The sequence below is a fragment of the Triticum urartu genome, chromosome 5A (assembly GCF_056163025.1).
Source record: "Triticum urartu cultivar PI428250 chromosome 5A, HENAU_Tu73, whole genome shotgun sequence".
NCBI lineage: Eukaryota > Viridiplantae > Streptophyta > Magnoliopsida > Poales > Poaceae > Triticum > Triticum urartu.
This window is the reverse complement of record NC_141877.1, coordinates 411924385-411944236: the sequence shown is the minus strand read 5'-3', so window position 1 is coordinate 411944236 and position 19852 is coordinate 411924385. Positions and strand designations below refer to the sequence as shown.

Sequence of the window (19852 nt, the reverse complement as noted above, 5' to 3'; positions counted from 1 at the left end):
CGAAATCTATGGCGTGTACAACCCATTTGCTATTATTTTTATAATTTTTAATCATTTTCCAATTCATATGGAATTTATTGCAGCCCGTTTTCCATTTTTAGAATTCCTGACCATTTTCTGGTCAGTACCAGGGTCAAAAAATTAACTAAATATGTGGGAAATTTTAAAAATTCGCAAATTTTTGCTGGGAACGAAATATTCTTAATTCAAAAACTAATAGTCATACTAAAACAAATTTAAAAATAAATTAGTACTATGTCATGTTAATCCAATGAAATATGTATAAGATATCAGTGAAGAACAAAAACAAAAAAGAAACTTATATCCCATTTGATATAAATTTTTTGGATTTTTCAACCCCTTTTGATATTACTTTTAACAGACATTGACCATACTCTTAAGCTAGGCCCTAATGCATCCCTCCTCGTTTTGAAAGATTTGCAACCCAGTAATTCAGAGAAAAACAGGCCTAGCTTGGGTATTTTTCAAAAAGAAATACTGGGCTACCTATTTTCCCAAAGAACTGGTGCATGAGCATTTAGCTTTATTTATTTATTTACTTATTTATGTTTAGGGGACCATGAGCATGTACCTGGGTCAGATTCATGTGAGATCCTCCCTTCTAGTTAATTATGGGCTTCTCAATTGGGCCTTTATCAGTGGGCTGCATGTTATCAACAAGTGGAAAATGTGTTCCGTATGAAAAATAGTATGCGTTACGTACGGTACGGGGCACTAAAGGATCGAACCGTGCAACGACTTCCAAAACATTGTGTTTGTCGTTCTAACAATAGATTTATTCAACCAACAGACGAAATATACTACTGATTGTACATTGAAAATAGCAGCAGCAGCAACCAGGGCTGGGGGTGCAACAGAAGCAGTAAGCAGGCCAGAAGAGTGAAGACACATCTCTCTCTTCCAAACCAAACATCAGCCATCATTACAAAAGGGCTACCAAAAAAGAACAAGCGTATGCATCAAACTAAATAAAGATCCTACTACACCAAGTGTACGCATCTAACTAACTGGCTCAGTTAGACGTTACTATTTATTAAGCTATGGAGATTGGCTGACGGCTTGAACCAGATGGGTGCCTGACGAGGGAAACTCCAGCCAGCAGGTCGAAGTCTGATACTTGCGACCCTCTCTCCTACTTTGGGCTGCAGAGCGTGGCGGCACATATCAGGGTATGGTGCATGCAGAGACGCATGGTACACTGTGTACACATAGTTTTGCCTGATGAACGAAATCGCGCTGCCATCATGATCCATGTCGTCGGTTATCTCCTGGTTAATCGGATAATTCAGTCCGACTAACAGAGAGTGTGTACCAAGGCTACTTACCAGCCTCCAGTCAAAAATTTCTATGATTGTATTCCGCGAAACAACACGTTCGGTACGTGCGAACGATCATCAATCTTTCGCCGTTGTCTGATCGAGCCAGGAACGACCTGTAAATGCCATGCCACTTTTCTTTGAAAGGTTCTAGGATTAGGAAGGGTAGGGACACCAGGCGGCCTACAACATCATATCAAGTTGGAGTCAAATAAAAAAAGGCTCTTGATTTAGTCAATCTTAAGAACAGCATGTTATGAGCATGAATATTTTTTCAGCAAATGTTGACAATAATATAAGCAAGCCATCATGATATCATAGGAAAGTAACATACTGCTGTAATAGCCATTTGTAGCGATGACTGGAGTAGGCCAGCAATACGTCAAGCCATAGAAGGAGTCGACAGCGTAAATGAAGCCCTTGTGTTCAATGGCATCAGAGAACCATGGAGGATGTATGATCCTGCGATGGATGTGCAGATTTATCCACTTACCGCAGTGACCTGTCAGATAGGCGAGACCGCGGTTGAAGAACACAATTAGCCTTAAGTCTTTATAATTCGCAGATCTTGTGGGCACTTGGCAGATTACAACCTTGAGCAAATCAAACTTGGTATCATGTTGGCTACTATAAGATTCCGAGTATTCTGGGCCGCGGTGCCAAAGCAGTGCAGTGTTAATCAAAGGAAGGGGGATCAATCGCCGGGTGTAGACCTCCACGAGCATCCAGCTGCCGCGACCGTCGACGAGCACCATCCAAGACGTGTTCATACCGACCCAGTACATACCGTTAATGTAGTTGAGGCTGACGGGGATCGGATCGCAGTCGAGGGGGTTGATGCTCGCCAGCCTACGATCGTTATGCTGCGTGACACGCCGTTTCTGAAGATCAGGCGGCATCAGCAAGCAAGGAGCTGGCTTAAAAAGCTCCAGCCTGAGGGCTTTGAGTAAACGGTACAGCCCCGACGAGCACGCGGCGAGCGGCATGGTACTGAGATTGTCCTCACGTGAAACAATGAGCTTGATTACCTATGTGGGGAGCGAATTCCAGCCACTATTTCGGCAGACGCTGCTCGGTTCTGCCATTGTTAGTGCTTGGGTTTCGGACGAGGGGGGAGGCGCCTTAGCGGGGATGGAAGATTGGACGAGATTATGTGCGGACAAAGATGGAGAAGCGAATATGTGCTGCGGGAAGTGGACAGGTGATGATGACAACAGCACGCCGCTTGACTTACGAGACACATACCAGCAGCGTAGGGTCATGTCGATGCCAGACAACTTGATTGAGTGATCACAGTACTGGTACTCCCTACAGTGCTATGCCCTAACTTGCTTGAGTAGAGTAGTAGAGTAGGACTCTGCTCTACTACTAGCACCGGAGGAGTAGTATATTCTAATCTAAAATAGTTACAAACTTCAATGCCCGAGCATGGAACGACTACGAACCATGCTCAAAGACCGTGTCTACGTGGTGTTTGGTCATGGGCGACAACCTCAACGACAACGGTGCTGCTCCCGTTGCACCGTATGTGTTTCTGTCCTTCCTGTTCGAAATCGTGGTAGAATTCATGTTTCTACTCTGTATCCTACTACTATGCTAGTCCACATGATTAGTTTTATCTCTGTTATAGCCGTCATGATTTATTTTGTGCTTATTCGGATTAAATCTCGTAGTAACTTGCTCATATATTCAACTAGCGCAACGTCCCCTACAGCCACTCCCGTTTCATGGACGGCCTGGTCGATGCCTCCAAGGAGCCCTTCGTCCACTGCTATGAGTGCCCGGTGCCGTTTTGTGGCTCGCCGGCGGACATGGTGCATCACCTCACGGATGCGTGCAGCGGTCACTGCTGGCCCTTGGCGGAGAACATCAAGTACGAGACGTGCTACCCGTTCACCATGCCGGAGTCGCTGGAGGATCACCGCCGCCTGCTAGTCTCGGAGGAGGAGCAACGTCTTCCTCTTGATCGTGGGCACCAGCGAGGCCCGCGCAGGCCACCGCCCCATCTCTGTAATGTGCGTCAGGGGCGACGCCGCTGACGCTGACACTGACACGAGGCCGATGTATGGCTGCGTGGTTAGTGTTACTACCCCTCCGGGTCGCGTGGGCGGCGACACCGGCCTCATCGAATGGACTTGGACTCTGGGGAGCTGGGACTATCCCGCTAATGTGGACTTGGAAAATCCATGGCATCCTTTACTCGCCGACGCGGTGCACGGGGACTCCAAGGAGGTTCACCTGGACATACGCATTATCAAGTTAAATGTTGATCATTAGTCTTTGCTCAATGTAATCCGATGTCTAAGCATGTGGAGACTTCCATGCAGGATCTTCCTCTATTGGAGTATCGCGCATGAATAAAAGTGTATCCGTTTATGGTTTATTCTAGAATCTTCCATGTATGAATTTTTACTACAGTACTGGTGAAAGACTTACGATGAACCATTTCTTACATCTCCTCTGCCTGCTTGCAAGTCATCCTGATTTAATCCCTCCGTCTAGGTGTATAAGGGCATGGTTAATATTACTTAATAGTATAGCCAACTGTTGACTATAAGAAAGTGCCATGTCATCTGTAGCCAACATGTATAACGATCGATACTCAAAAACTAATTCTTAAAGATCATTTCTTGCAAAGCACAATAAGTGTTATTTCTTCACAAGTTTTGGATGCAGGCTGAACAGTTGAACGCTTTTGTTTGCAAAAGATACCTATTTATATATTTCACCCGGATGTTTGTGAGCTCTAGAGATGAAATAATATCTGAAGAAACCTATCGATACCCGTTACACATGAGATGACCCCCACATCCTTTGTCAAAATAAACAACTCCCCGATCAGTGCATTTCACTCTTCGGTGCAATGCACGGGCACCTTACTACTATAGATTAGTACGACCAAAAATTGAACTAACATTATATATAGTACGATAAATGCTGATGCATGCCACCTAAAATTATATCATTCAAAACTATGTTCAAATACGAATCCGACGATATTGTTTTTGTTGACATGCACTAAAATTTTGTCAATTAAATCTTCAGTCAAATTCAATGGGGGACTAATAAACCATGACCGATGTAGTACAAGTGTAGAGGGCGGCGCTGCACGGGAGTCTCACCTCTCACCCTGCTCGTGGCGCGGCAGTAAATCCGTCATATCACAAAACCCAACCACTCTCAGTAATAAGTGGCCTGGTAAAATAAACGGACAAGCAACCACCACATCCCTCCGTCTTTTTTGCATTTCATCTCTCTGCATTTACTTTCTCCGTTTCATCTCGCACACTCGATCCCTAGCTACTACCCCTAGGGCCAGTTCTTTTGGCGGCTTACCCAGCTTTTCCCACAAGACTAGTCACAATGGAGAGTAGCAATAAGGCGCCTCACTCATTTATTTGGGCTTCTAAACTACTACTCCATCCTGGTTTATTCCTCACTATTGTAATTTGTGCTAAATTTTGACCAAAGATTTAACTGGTTTATTCCTCACCATTGTAATCCCTCCGTCTAGGTGTGTAAGTCATCTTACGAAAACCAAATAATCCCAAAACACTTAGGCGCGGTGCATTAACTTCTACCTCGTTTCTTGACATATCAACCAATAAGAGATAAAGAGTGTGCATGCTTTTAATGACTTGAGATATCAAACACGACATGCAGTGGTTAGTTCATTGCATGCAATACTATTAGTTAGCAAATAAACATTAACATTTCTTGTTTTCTCCTCCTCCTTGGTCACGGTGCACAACCTAAGATGGCTTACTCACCTAGACGGATGGAGTAGTTCATGTAGCATGCACTAACATTTCATTAGTTAAATTTATGATCAAAATTTGACACAGATTACAATGGGGACCAATAAACCAGGACGTAGGTAGTAGTTATGGGATTACTAATCTAGAAGCCTAAAGGAACTGGCCCCTGGTACTCCTACTAGTAGTAGTAATCAAGTCGGAATTCCAATTGCACGGCACAACTTGTTAGGCAAAAAATTTGATGCAGGGTGTAGGAAGCGGTTTGGGAATTTGCATGCCTTTCCAACCAGTGAGATACTCCATAAAAAGTATGACAGAGAAATAACCATAGAGAAGGAAGCTAAAAGTAAACAATCAAATGAGCATTTTCGCATTTGTTTTGCATTGAATCGTTTCACAAGCTTGACTAGTGTTGTTTTTCTACTTTCACAAAAACCGCATCGTAATGTTAAAACGTGCATTTGCACGTACATAAGTAATAGTAGTACTCCCTCTGTCTAGGTGTATAAGTCTTCCCTCCTTCTTGGTCACGGTGCACATCAAAGATGACTTATTGACCTGGACGGAGGGAGTAGCACAGTCTGCAAGCATATATTGAGAGAGACGTGTAGTGCGATATATATAGTAAAGTTTGTGCTATATGCACGTACTTGCAAAATGCGTACGAATACACAAGGTTTCCAAACTTTCTCTTTTACATACTTAATTAAGGACGCTAAAAATTCCTGAACATTCGGTATTTATCATTTGCGTCCCAAAACTAATGAGATCGCCTTACGAAACAAAAATTATACTCCTCCTAAAAGCCACGGCGCTCGCAGGAGCGCTTGCGGCGCGCCACGAGTGCCCTGGTGCGCGGCCGTTTCCCAGCGCGCCGACACGACGCCTCTTTCTCAGCCTCGCAAGTCGCGAGGTGCTGATTGGCGGCTTGCCGGCGGGCGAGCGCGATCTCACCGGTGTGGTGATCCGGCGCCAACAGGTACTCCTCGTCGCTGGAAGCGTGCACCCGGTCCACGTACCGCCAAGCGTAGATGAGGCGCTTGGGCCCGACTGCACTCAGGGCGTCGGCACGGGCGTCCTCCGCCACCCTCATGGCCCTCGCACGAGCCTTCTGCCAAAGAGCCAATTGCCCGACTCTCTCGGATGCGACATAGGCCTCCCAGGCAGCTTGTTCCGCGGTGCGCTTCTCTTCCTCGGCCTTCTTCTCCGCCTCTATTTTGGCGCGCTCTGCTGGAGGCAAAGCCTCCCACAAGGCGACATCCATTTCTTTCCAAAGCTCCTCAAGGCTGGGGGGCTCGGCGGGCGGCGCGGCGTTCTCCTCGTAGTAGGGAGCCGACGCGTCCTCCGGCGCGCGTGCTGGCGAGATTTCGAACGCCGACGCGTCCACCTCGACGCGTCACGGCGAGGAGCGGAACACATACACGTCCTCCTCGACTAGTGGCGGTGAGGAATGGAACGGCGACGCGTCGCGTCGCAGCGAGGAGCGGAACACCGACGCGTCCTCCTCGACTAGTGGCGGCGAGGAATGGAACGGCGACGCGTCGCGTAGCGGCGAGGAGTGGAACACCGATGCGTCCTCCTCGACTAGTGGCGGTGAGGAACGGAACAGCGACGCATGACCATCCGCGCGGTGCAGCGAGGGGCTCCTAGGGCTTGGGAGGGGCGATGCCATGGTGGTCGACGTGAGAGGAAGGGGGAGGAGATAGCGATGAACATGAACGTGAGGGGGAGGAGATAGAGACGCCGTGGTAGGCGCAGTATTTATAGCAAGAAATGGCACACCTACATAAGATATGGACTGAGCTGCACTGACTTAACTGCAGGTCCAGTTGCGTCACTGACATGTGGGCCAGACTCCTGTTGGGCCCATATGTCAGTGACCCAATGCACCTGCAGTTAAGTAACAACTACGTGGGCATATTTGTTGGAGTAAATTACGGGGGAGCGAAGGGGTGGAAATATTGCTGGTCACAACGGATTGGACGAGCGTGGGGGGAGGAGAGTCATGCATGCAGATTTTTTCACACGGGATGGAGTGGTGGGACCGCCGGAGGGAGAAGGAGAGTTTGGCAGGCATATTGTTTCCACACATGGAGAGGAAAAGATTTGGAGACGAACGGGCTTCCTGCAGGTATGGGGAACGGTGCATAATAAGTCATCTTGCATGCCGGGCTAGGTATAGTCTCAAGTCATTAAAAACATACATGCCCCACACATGTTCATATTTCAAGGTGCACTAAATTATTGCATGCGATGATTAAGGCTGGCCATAATGGTGGTATCTTAGCTGGTATCATGCACACGGGAATAGCGAACATGCTGATGTGGCAAAGAATTAAAGAAGAGAGGGGGTTAGAGTAACTAGTGTTCATGCATGCATTGGTAAACACATTTTTTGTGAAGAACGACAGCACTAGTTGAGTACTTTTGTAGACTTCAAAAACTATTCCACCGCCTCTACTATCTTGCTAAGAGTAGGTGAAATTTTTGAATCGAGCCCTTTAAACTAGAAGGGAGGTAGTGGTACTCTAATAGCTAACCTTGTTGTGATGACAAGATAGGACATGGCACGCACCTGGACGGAGGAACTAGTCTGCATTTTGCATTTAAGTTTTGTCTGAAGTCAATGTACCTCTACTTTCACCAGACTTATAGAAAAATGTGTCAACATTCACAATGTCAAATCAATATTTTTACACTCATTATAAAACGTAGTTCTTATACTCATTATAATCAGTATTGTAGATATTGATATTTTTAGTATAAATTTGGTCGTGGGATTTCATTGATGTCTGTCAAAGCGTGGAGGAAGCGGAGCTTAGGGCTTGCATTGTCGGTCTCTACATAGGTATTTCTCTTCATAATCCTGTAATTTTAGAGACTGATTGCGCTTTTGTGGTGGCGTCTCTTGCGTCGGGGGACTATGACAGGTCTGCTATGCATGACCTGAAGATGAAAGCGTCGAGCATCTCGAAGTTGATCAACAATCTTCAATTTTCAAAGATTAGCCGTTTGGCCAATAAGGTGGCACACTTAATCGCTAAGTATAGCTTTGACAATAGATTAGATGGTGTTCTTGTAAATAACATACCGCCCTGTGTGGTGAATATTGTATCGAATGAGTGTACTGGTTTGGCTGGTTAATTAATATAAGGCGGTGTTCAAAAAAAGTACAAATTTATAGCCGGTCTAAAAAAGGACCAGAGGGAGTATCATGCATGCGGAGTAGGCAAAAAAATTGCTTGTCTAAAAAAGGCAAAAAATTGCTCATTTATAGCCGGTCGAAGTCTCAAAGGGCGCGACCGCACGAGGGAGGCGAAGGTCGTGGGAGGCGCGACGTTTGACGGAATTAAGTGAAGTTACATCCACGCGCCGGCATGGCGTGCAAATAGGAAGAAGCTATACCATCAGGCCTACGATATGGGTCTAGTAGACATGACATCTAGTGGGTCCCACATAGTTCTCGAGAACTCTTTGGGGGCTTGCAGCCATTTATCCACCGGGCAAGCCAGCAACCCCATGCCATTCGCACGCCCTACTCGTCCCCGTCTTCTACCTTACAACAGTTCGCTCCCAATCGTCCCATCCTTTCACATTAGTTCGCTCCCAGTTTTTTTGCGGGGTACAACAGTTCAACTTCTCCTAACCCTCCTCCAAAATCCATGGCCTCCCAAATCTCCATGGTCGCCGCTGAGTACCAGGTTAGAGCGATCACCGGCAATCAGTTCATCGTCATCTACACACGTGGATCCGAGACGGTGAAAGCATGGCTTGCTCGCTTCCTATGCATGTTCAACAGTTCAACGGATGAGTGGGTCGCTGGGCTAGATGTTGAGTACACCACAGTCCTGGGACGAGAGAAGGATCTAAAGGACGAAGAGAGGAAGAAGCCCGCCGTGATCCAGGTTTGCGTACATAACGTTTGCTTGGTCTACCACATATGCCATGCCGACATTGAATGCCAGGATTTTAAGAACTTCCTCAAGGACAAAAGAGTGAAATTCGTTACTATAGGCTTTAAGAACAACAGGGATGTCCTGCATCGGATAGGTCTCATTGTAGGCCAGCCCTTTGATCTCCAGAAGGCAAGCCTGGTTTCCTCCTCTCAACCTTCAATGCTGACCCTGGCAGCAGCCATAATTGATCCTTCGTACGCTAAACTGAAGAAACCTCATCACGAGTTTCATCATGCATGAGAGTCGAAGACATTAGATGAAGATCGCATCCTGTACGCAACAATGGATGCCTACCTTTGTTTGAATATCTACAAGGGTTGGATGAAGAAGCAGAGCCCAGTGTACGGTTCAAGCAAAGAAGCGTCGGCGAAGAGGAAGAGGAAGAGGGTCGAGGACGAAGTCGAGGACGTGGACTCGGACTCCGAGTAGGTGGTAGTGTCGTCGCTCATGCTGGTTCTACTGCAGTGTCAAGCAGACTAGTTGCTTAGTTTATTTTCAAGGGTGTGTTGTGCTGAGGCCCCATCAGAACTATGTTTATGTTCTTTCTCGTTATTTGAACTCTTTAGTACGTACAGTAGTACTAGTACTATGTCTTACTACTGTTCTTCTTGTAGTTGGTACTACTGCTCGTATCTTCATGTTCCTACTGTACTTAATACATTCGTACTAGTAGTATAATTTGGGTCAGTCGATTTGTGAAACAAGTTCGACGGAGCGATTGAAGAAGATGGCAGAAGAGGTGGAAGAAGCCCTTCTAGCCATCCATGTTGCATCAAACGGCTCACATGAGTCGACTGACCCAAATTGCTCCTTCAGATTGCAGGATCCACGTGGCATTCAAGGTCTCGAAGGTAGATTCCGCGTCCGCACCAGTTTGCAGGCTCGACGCGTGCGCGACCGGCTTCTGCCGCGATAGCCACCATGCGCGCCTCCTCCGCACGGGCGGAGATGACAATGACACACTAGTTCCTCCTCGCCGGCGTGCTGGAGCACGCGCTTGTCCTCCTCTTCGTACGTTGCATGCATAGACGCGGCTCCACCAGCTGCTCGCGTGCTTGGTAGCGCGGCGGCATCACGAGGAGGGACTGCAGACGATGTGAGCGGGCGAGCCTTCATCTTCATGGCACAGGGATGGCGGCGACATGGCGGTGATGGGTGAGAAATTGTTGGCCTCAAAAGGTGGGCGCCGGCATGCGCAACGGCGGCGCCGGCATATTGATGAGTGTGCGTGTGGGAGCTTACTTTAGTTTTATATATAAGGTTGGTCAAACTTAAAAGAAAACCGTAATAGTACACATAAACATTAGACTTAGGTAGCGCTTTTATTAGTTAGTACCACAGCCACGATACGGAATCCTGTGCAAGTGCGTGAACCACGGCCGCACGGTCGATCGAATGGTGCATCACCGTGTCGCACTCGAAGGACATCCACCGAACCTTTTTGTGTGTGTGAAAACAATCCTCGAATATTACTCAACTTTTTTTCCTGTGAAAGTTCTTGACGCTGCAATATTTCCATATATTTGAATTTAGCTCTAGTTCGTGTTTATTTGGATTTGGACGTTTTAGGTGCGCCCTAGTTTTTTTAATACTGATTTTGTGTGTGTGACTGAGAGAGAACGTGTGTATGTGTTCATATGTGTGTTGTGGCGGAAGGGAAATGTGGAGACGGTGTGCGTGTGATACAGACATAGAGAGGTGTGAATGTGCAAATGATCATGCATGAGTGAGACTTAGACAGATGCTGATACGTTGTGTATACATGAGAGAACGGTCTTCTAGTTTACTTGTGTGTGTGTGAGAGAGAGAGGGAGAGAGAGAAAGAGAGAGGAGCATCTGTAACACAACAACCATCTCTCTCGATTCGTCTGTCCCTCGCACGGTCGCATGAAACACATGCATCAACGCGCACATTTTGACACCCTCACCCGGTCCATGCCCACCTCAAGGCCCGCACAATCTCTTCGTGAATACCAATTTATCTCCTTAGGTTTGTTTTCTCTCAATATCCGACACACACACACAGAGAGAGAGAGAGAGAGACACGCAGCACAACACACACACACACACACACTCCCCCGAACACACAATTCATCCCCATCCAAGGTTATACGGCGACCACTCTCGCTTGTGCTTCTTTGCACCCCAACATGCAAACACCTCAATCTTCCAAGAGGGCATCGAGCAGATCGAAGACGGCGACCACACCGCGCTAGAGAATGCGGGGTCATTTGGAAGCAGGGTGATGTGACGATGGCTGACTGACTCCTCCCCCACCCTCTCTCTCTCTCTCTTGCACAAAATTACCAATCCCTCTCTCCCCCGCACAAAATTGTCAATCACTCAACCCAGGAGATCCTTCCCCTCTCGTCCATGTTTTTCCAGCTCTCTCATCAAACATGTTGTCTCTTCTCCTTCCACGTATACAGAATCTAGATGCACACGCATCTCATGTATATTACATGTATCCATCTTTCTCACAGACCTAACTTCTTCCTCTCTCTTTCTCTCTATATCTCTCTCTCTATGTCTCGTTAGGTTTGTCTCCTACTCTCTCGTCCACATACATACAATCTTTCCCGCCCTATCTGCTCCATCTTCAAAAGCTCTCTCTGCACGTTTCATTCACACATTGGGATATGTCAAAATGTTGCTTCTATAATGGCTGATGTAGAGTTATGGTTGTTTTTTTTTGTTGCATCCTACAAAGTAATAACTATGAAATGCATTTCGATTCTCATTTGACTGGGATTATGTGATTTTGAGCATGTTGTGAAGTACTATAGACCTTGTACACATCTTGGGATTCGATAATGATTGTAACTATTGAATTGTATAGACCATTACATTCGAAGTCAATAGCCTAATATATTTATTTCACAATTTCAACAAATGATTAGTTCACTACAAACTAAGAAAACAAATGTGTACTCCCTCCGTTTTTATTTAAGTCCGCGTATTAGCATTGGTCAAAGTCAAGTTTAGTAAACTCTCATAAAGCTTATAACAAAAAATATCAACATATAAAATAACAAATAAATACCATTAGATTCATTATTGAATGTACTTTCACATCATACATATTTGTTATGGTAAATGTTTATATTTTTCTATAAACTTGGTCAAACTTTAGGAAGTTTGACTTCGATCAAACATAATATGCAGAGTTTACTACTACTCGCTAGTTGCTTAGCCGAATCACTCAACACGCCACACGGGGAGTCCAGTGTCACAAAATTTTGAGGTCGGCGGGAAAATCTCCCGCGACCCTGATTCGAGCAGTGGGAAGTTACCATCATAGCCTTCAGAACAGGCCTACGGATGACGCTTGGTAGGGGGCTGTTTTCGTAACTTCAGGTTCACCCTACCCAGCCAACCCCACCCCGGCACCCAGAGTAGTACACATGAATACTCCCCATTTTCTATCCCCACCGCAAAATAGACTTCTCCACGGCACCGCAGCCTTCGTGCTCCTCCCCTTTACATCGACGACCTCGTATGCCGCACTGGAGCCGGTCCACCGTCGTCGTCGTACACGGAGCCTCTTCCCCGGCATCGTCTTCCACGGTCTCGGATCTGCTTCCCGGAAGCCGACGCCAAGCGCAGAAGTACCACATTCGTGGACAATGAACTGACTCCCGTTGCCGACCATGACTCACAGAGGCCGCCGCGACCATCGTTCTCCTCCTCGATTGGTAATGTGTGTATTGAATCACTTAGCAGGACATGTGCAGTTCCAATTTTGTTCATACCTACCCTTCATATTTCCTGGGTGCTATTGTTCCCGTAAAAGTAATTGGTTATAGCATCCATTGTCCAAAATAATATCAGCTTGTAATTGTGCGTCACTCCTATATCGCGCTGTGCTTGGGTAGGTTTTTCATCTACAACCAGTAGTGTGGCAAATGATGGAAAGGTTTTTAGAACTAGCAAGATGCCCATGCGTTGCACGCATCAAGATGCATTTGTATGAGTAGTTTATCTTGTGGGAGAAAAGGATGAACGAGGGAAGGCCTTATTTGCAAATCTGGAGAGGGGTATGGGTATCTTTTTGCAAAATTCCCATTTGTTTCCTTCCTATCTGTCAGATATAAATCGGACGACCTATATTGCAAGAAAAAAGTATAGATAAAAAAGTAGACAGTAAAGGAAGTAGAGATAAATATTAAATATAAAATATAAAATAAATATAACAGTAGAGAAGAGAGTAGAGATAGCAGAGACGTCGGGAAAGGATCACGCACGCATGGGAAAAAGCGGCCCCGCGTGCGCTAGTTTTGGCGCGCGGCGTCCGACGCGCTTTATAAAATCCAACGCCCTCCCACTGCTCTGTGCCTTGCCACCGCTCTCTCCCCGCTCTGTGCCTCGCCACCGCTCTCTCCCCGCTCTTTTTCGCCTCGCCGCCGCCGCGCCACCATGCCGCCGCGTCGCCGGGAAACTTGGGGATATCGCGGCGTCCGCGCGCGCCCCTCCGACGGCTTCTCCGCTGAGATCCGGTTCCGCGGGATGCGCCTCGGCCTCGGCAATTTCAACACCGCCAACGAGGCCGCCCGCGCGTACGACGCGGCGGTGTGGCGCCTCCGGTGGCCTCATAGAACATTGAACTTCCCCAACGTGCCGACGCGGGAGCGGGCGCAGGAGCTCGCGCCTCTACCGCGGCTTAGCACCGACGAGGATCGTCGTGACAACCGGAGGCTGGAGCACCGTCTCGGCATCGCCGAGATGGATGAGGAAGCCATGGCGCTGTGGCGCCAACACTTCCTGGAGGACATCATCAACGAGTGCGAGTTCTACGCGCAAAGGAGGGCGGAGAGGGATAAGAGGAGGGCGGAGCGAGCCGCCTATCGCGAGGACAAGCGTAGGCGAAAAGGGGACGCTCAATTCAACATGAGGCTAGGAGCAGCGTCGCCCTGGGAATTCGACGACGATCGGTATCTTCACGCCTACAGTTAGACGTCAGAGGAGGACATCACCGAGGAGGAGTCGGACGACGAGGAGTAGTTGAATTATCTTTTTTTATCTATCTATGCTGAGAACTATCCTCTACTCTCTAGTATCTACTTCTTGATCTCAGCACTGTAAACGCTTTTTTAAAGCGCCGCGCGTTGCGATTCTTTTGGAGATTCTCTAACATGTCAAACGAGTGCTTTAATGTTGCCCACAAGATGCGCGAGTATTACTAGTAGTATATGTTTCTTGCCATGTTGAGATTTTAAAACCACGAGTGCGAACATGCAAAGGAGCAATGAAGACCAAACATGGGATATTCGGGACATCTTCAAGGAGCGTGGCAAGTTAAAGAGGAGCTGCATCGAACCTGTAAAACGAGCTTTGGTAAGTAACACCCTTTCAATTACTTTCATGTAGCCTCGTGTTCTTCGATTTGTATATGTTGTAGTTTCTGTTTCTCTTAAGCGTGGTGTTCTTCAATGTGTAATAAGAAGAGTCTTAATCGTCCTAATGCTTTCGTTTTTAGCTTGATGTAGGATGTGGGTGTTCTCACCTTGTAGTCTGTTTTTATTTTGTTTTCCTTTTGAATTTACTTCTCTGAGTTCTATTTATCTGGCTTCTACTAAATGGATCTAGGTTGCTCTGAGATTGATCTAAAGAAGAAGTAACTTCATGTCAGGATGCAGTTCCTGCGAGGAGGGAAGTATGGTCAACCACGAGATCATGTTTCCAAAATGAGGCTGGATTACACACAAGGTGCCAGTTCCCTAATGATGTTGGATTAGACACAAGGTGCAAATTCCCAGATGATGCTGGATTACACACAAGCCAGGTGGAGTCGTCAGCTGTTCGTGTCCTCGTGGCATTAGTAAAGGCTGAAAGAAAGCGTGCAGCAGCCATTGAAAATGTAGCTGAGTTCCTGAAGAAGCGAAAAGAGCAATCAGATGCTCTCTTCACCCAAGCCAAAGATGAGATGGAAGAAGCCGGAAATAAGCTAGCAGAGGCAGAGCAGGCTAGGTGTCTCCTGCTATCTAAAACTGTTGTCAATACAAAATTTCCTTCATAATAGCTAGGTTCAAATGTTTATCCAGTTAGCATGCCTGTTGTGATGTCCGTGCATCTACTGATGTGGCACAAATGTTTTTTTGGGTCATGTAATAACAACAATTACTTTCCAAACAATAACAGACGAAGCATTGGACATGGTATAGTTCACGCGCAAGCCCGACATTCCAAGTTCAACTTCCACATCAAACTCATGTTCACAGATATATGCACATTCATACATAATGTCCACAACCATGATTCACTTCAAAGCCAAAAAATATGAGGAGAGTTATAAATAAAGAAAATCCTCTACTAGTTCCTGCTACCAGTGCGAGCACAACAAGTCAAGACCATGTGTAAATTAATTATATTTTAGTCATTTTTTGTGTTCTAAAATGCCTGTCGGCTCATGGAAGGACGTGTTGCCGGCACACGCGTGGATTCAATGAAGGCAGGCGGGGCAGTCTTAAGCTGGTTGCAAGCGGCGAGGAGGCGTGCTCATCCGGGCCTGCAGTGAGTGCGGCCCTCTTGGCCGGTGCGCCGGCTCAATGCCTGCGCTATGAGAGGTTGCGTCTGTGTCAGAGAAATCACTCCCTCCAGTCCTTTTTTGTTTGGGTATAACAAAATCTCGTTTTCCATTCACATTTTACAAGTAAAATTTGTGGACAAACATTGACCCAAAGTACGATGGGGACTAGTAAACCAGAATGGAGGTAGTAGTTTTTTTAATCAAAGAAGGGTTTCCCCTTCCGACTTTCATTACTGAAAACCAGCATCTAAATCTAAACCATAGTATTTGCCCTAGAACTACCAGGTTCAACATCTCGCAACATAAACCCATACAACCTCCATCGCAAAAAAAACCATACAACCATACGCCAAGGAGGTACGTAGTATTATGAATTCCATTTTTGATCCATACCAATCGTTCTAAAAACTACTTACTACTTATAAAGCGCCATTGAAAATCGGAACTCTTAACCCCGCTAAAAATGATATTTTAAACATGGCTACTTGATCTGTGGCAACTGGAGAGCCACCGTGCTCCAAGCCGTTCACCTTTGGTCCCGACCATCAACTCCTATGGATCAAATTATCACGCGAGCTGACTATTCCTACAAAGGTGCTCCACCACATACCCAGTACCCGCGAATGCAGCAATCATGCACCTAGGGTTTTAGGGTTTATTTGTTAACGCCGCTGACGGTGTCCTGGACTAGGGGGTACTCACCACGTAATCTCCCGATCTGTTAGATTGGGCCGAGGACCCCCATGGCCGTATACTCATGGGCCAGTTCAAACAACTGCCGCATACAAGGAAGATTCCACAAGACTTGGCGATAAAGACAAGGACTCCTCCCCACCGGCGTATTCGGCTAGGACTCTTGTTATCCTAGGCCTCTGGTGCATTATATAAACCGAGGCCAGGCTAGTCGATAGATCATATACAACATACAATCATACCATAGGCTAGCTTCTAGGGTTTAGCCTCTCTGATCTCGTGGTAGATCTACTCTTGTACTACCCATATCATCAATATTATTGAAGCAGGACGTAGGGTTTCACCTCCATCAAGAGGGCCCGAACCTGGGTAAAACTTCGTGTCCCCTGCCTCCTGTTACCATCCGGCCTAGACGCACAGTTCAGGACCCCCTACCCGAGATCCGCCGGTTTTGACACCGACATTGGTGCTTTCATTGAGAGTTCCGCTATGTGTTCGGCAAAAGGTTGATGGCTCGCTGCAGATCAACTGCGACTTCTACATCTTCGTCACCAGCTCGACTGGTCACCTTGGTTTGACCAAGGACTGCGCCCTACCTCCGATCGTCATGTTCGGATGAGGGCCTTTATAAACATCAACTCCGATCTCTAGCATGATCATGGAGGAATCATCCAGGGAGCCCGCGGGCTCAATGTCAACATTGCCCTTGGGCGACCGTGCTATTTTTTTGGACATCAAACTTGTGTCCGCCACCACCGCCTCCTCAAGTGTCTTTTTAACGATCGCTTTGGTGGAATTGTGCGGAATTGAGTCTACAACAACCCTCGAAAATTTCATCAAGTTCCATGGAGGAATCTCTGGCAATCCACGATATACCAGAGCCCTGTCAAATCTGGACGAGAATCTGGATGAGTTTAGGGCGTGGTGTCCATCTTCTAGCTCGGACGTCCTTTGGAAGATCCAACCGTTGATCGGCTGCGGAATTCCTATATCTACCACCTCTCAAAATTTCAGCTCGATCCGACCGTCCAAACTCGGAAACCTTCCGATTAGTGCATCACTTTTCGGATCTGTTTTCTGCGCGAAAACGAATCCGACCCGAGATCGTCTTTTTTATGAACGGGATTTCGGACATCCCTTTTGAAGGAAGTTTTGTATGGGGTATTGTGTTTTGTTCCCGAACACATCCCACTAAACATCATGCTGGTGTCAAACCAGTCCGGCAATATTGCTCCACGGCTGCCGACCTGCGCTAGACACGTCGTCACTTTGTTGAGCCGAGCTCAACTTCTTCGGATCATCATCTCGGCAAGCCGAACAAGAGTCCGGCATTGCGAAGGATAAATCATCACCAACATCGCTGCCCCACGGATTACACGGAGCGGGCATACCGGCATCGCCGCACGGTCGCTTCATCAAGCCAGCATCGACCACGTCACGACCTGCATCGGCAGGGCCGCACTATTGCTTCTTCAAGCTAGTGTCCATCATGTCGACCTACTTCGACTCATCGGCTGACATCGAGGCTTCGACATCTCGGCTGGATCGGGGGCTTCGCGATCTCTTCATCAACCTACTCCGGACACTTCGGTGTCACTAGCCGACCAGCTCCGTCACGTTAGCTGGACCGAGGGCTTTGCCTCGGCGATCCAACCTTTTCCAGCATTGCCATGCCATCGTTTTATCGCCCATCAAGAAATGGGTGTGTGGATCGAGTCCCATTTTTGGGAATCACCTTCCTTCGGATTGCTACAACAAATAAACCAGGTGCTATTAATCCCAATATTTTTTGCTTGTTTGGGTTCATTTTTCCCAAGGAATTATTACTCTGGTTTGTCCATCATATGTACACAGGTCTATCAAATGGTGGCCGCATTAACAACAGTCGCATGGTGGTTCGGTCAGTTTCCGTACATAGTCCGGCGAACGCCGTGTCCGGAGCTCGGACCGACCTGTGAATTAATACAGGCGTTGCCACGCCTTTACCGCATCACGCCGACGCCCTGCATCGACATTAACTTCGGCGCCAGGCCATATTTCTTTTATTACTCACTTTGCATAAATTATTTATTATGCAACGTTTTTTAATTATCATTATAACTATTATCTCCGGTTTGCACTATTTTTTGTGCACAGGAAAATGATCCGGGGACTTCGGCGTCACTCTGCCGGTCTGCATTGATCATGCTATGTCACCACTTCGGCGTGTCAAGCTCTCCGCTCCGCCACCTCAGGACCGGCTTGAGGGATGGAACCTTGCCCCGCATCAAGCTCGGACCGCGTCATTAATACCGAACACATTAACCAACTAAGTCGCTTTCATGCTCAAAGCTTTAATTTCTAACTTGTGTTCGGTTCGACCGAGCATTATACTTTTTTGGAAAAAAGTTGCTTGTAAAAAAATTCCTTGTCCAAACTTTGTTTGTGACGCATAAATTCAAATACCCAATTCAATTGGGGGCTTCCTTCATGAAGCTTTTCCTCTTGCATATGATTATACTTGTATGGCTTCGTTCCTTGTTCGTGTATTACGCCACAATAGGCACCATATTGACTTAAGCGATTTGCAAGCTGGGTTGCCTCGCTCTTGTGTTTACCCCTACATTCCCGATTGTTCGGCTGGGGAGTAAAGGGAGCACCTCTGCGATTGTCATGATCGGGTCATCCGAGCCGGACCTCAGACTGGGTGAAGCCGAAAGCTAGCGCTCTTATAGTTTTCAATGATGGTCGGCACACAACGGAACTCATGAGTACAAAAAATCTATTGCACAAGTCTCATAATAACAATGAGCACCGAATAAAGGTATCGGTGGGGGTACTACTTTCTTTGAAGATGCTTCTTACACTTCACAGTAATATAGCATAAGTTCCCTGAACGCGCTTTGTCTGTTATAGCCTTATGGCCTGATTGCGTGGTTATTGGAAACACCGTCGATATTCTCGACAGATGGAGTACATAACACCTTTCGGTCCTTGACCGAAGTGGGAGAAGCCGACGGTCGGTTAAGACGCGTTTAAAGTTCGGTTGAACATAGATATGATATAAGTACTTCGGTACATGCAATCATTCTTTTACCCAAGTCACTTGGGGGCTCTTAAATTTATATGAGCCGTTTTATGATAAGTGTTCTTCTTCTTAGTCGTTGCAAAGTTTTATTATTATTATTATTATTATTATTATTATTATTATCTATCACTCCTTTTTTTGACACGAGTGTGTGGTCACTAGCCGGGGAGCCTAATTTCTCTCTCAAAGCCGCTAGAGTTTAGTTTGCTAAACTGGCCTAATGAGAAGTACTCCGCCCTCGGGATAGGAGGTTGAAGCCGTAGGCTGACCTGCTTGAAGTCTTGAGATAGGATGTACCATGTTAAAGCACAACAGAAGCACTTCTTTTGCTAAGGCCAATTTTGGATTGGCACCAAACACTTGATCTTGTTCGGACGTCAAGTTTTTACTGACGTTTTTTGGTTTTCCAAGCTTATGGCACTTTTAAACTATTTGTATGTTTTCAGCACAAGTCTCGTAGTGCAATGCCGGACACCTTTAGAGATTCGGCAAAAACATTCTCGGATATTGCTATA

At 46.7% G+C, this 19852-nt stretch overlaps 1 protein-coding gene across 1 annotated transcript; it reads left to right on the top strand.

Moving 5' to 3' along the window:
• Positions 1 to 13242: 13242 nt before the first annotated feature.
• LOC125507060 (uncharacterized) lies at positions 13243 to 14004 on the top strand. Its single transcript, XM_048671753.2, has one exon. The coding sequence runs from the start codon at positions 13468 to 13470 to the stop codon at positions 14002 to 14004; it is 537 nt and encodes a 178-aa protein (XP_048527710.2). The 5' UTR covers positions 13243 to 13467.
• Positions 14005 to 19852: the final 5848 nt, after the last annotated feature.

What these genes read in the sequence shown, in the direction of transcription:
- LOC125507060 (XM_048671753.2), top strand. Translation starts at nt 13,468, where the DNA reads ATGCCGCCGCGTCGCCGGGAAACTTGGGGATATCGCGGCGTCCGCGCG.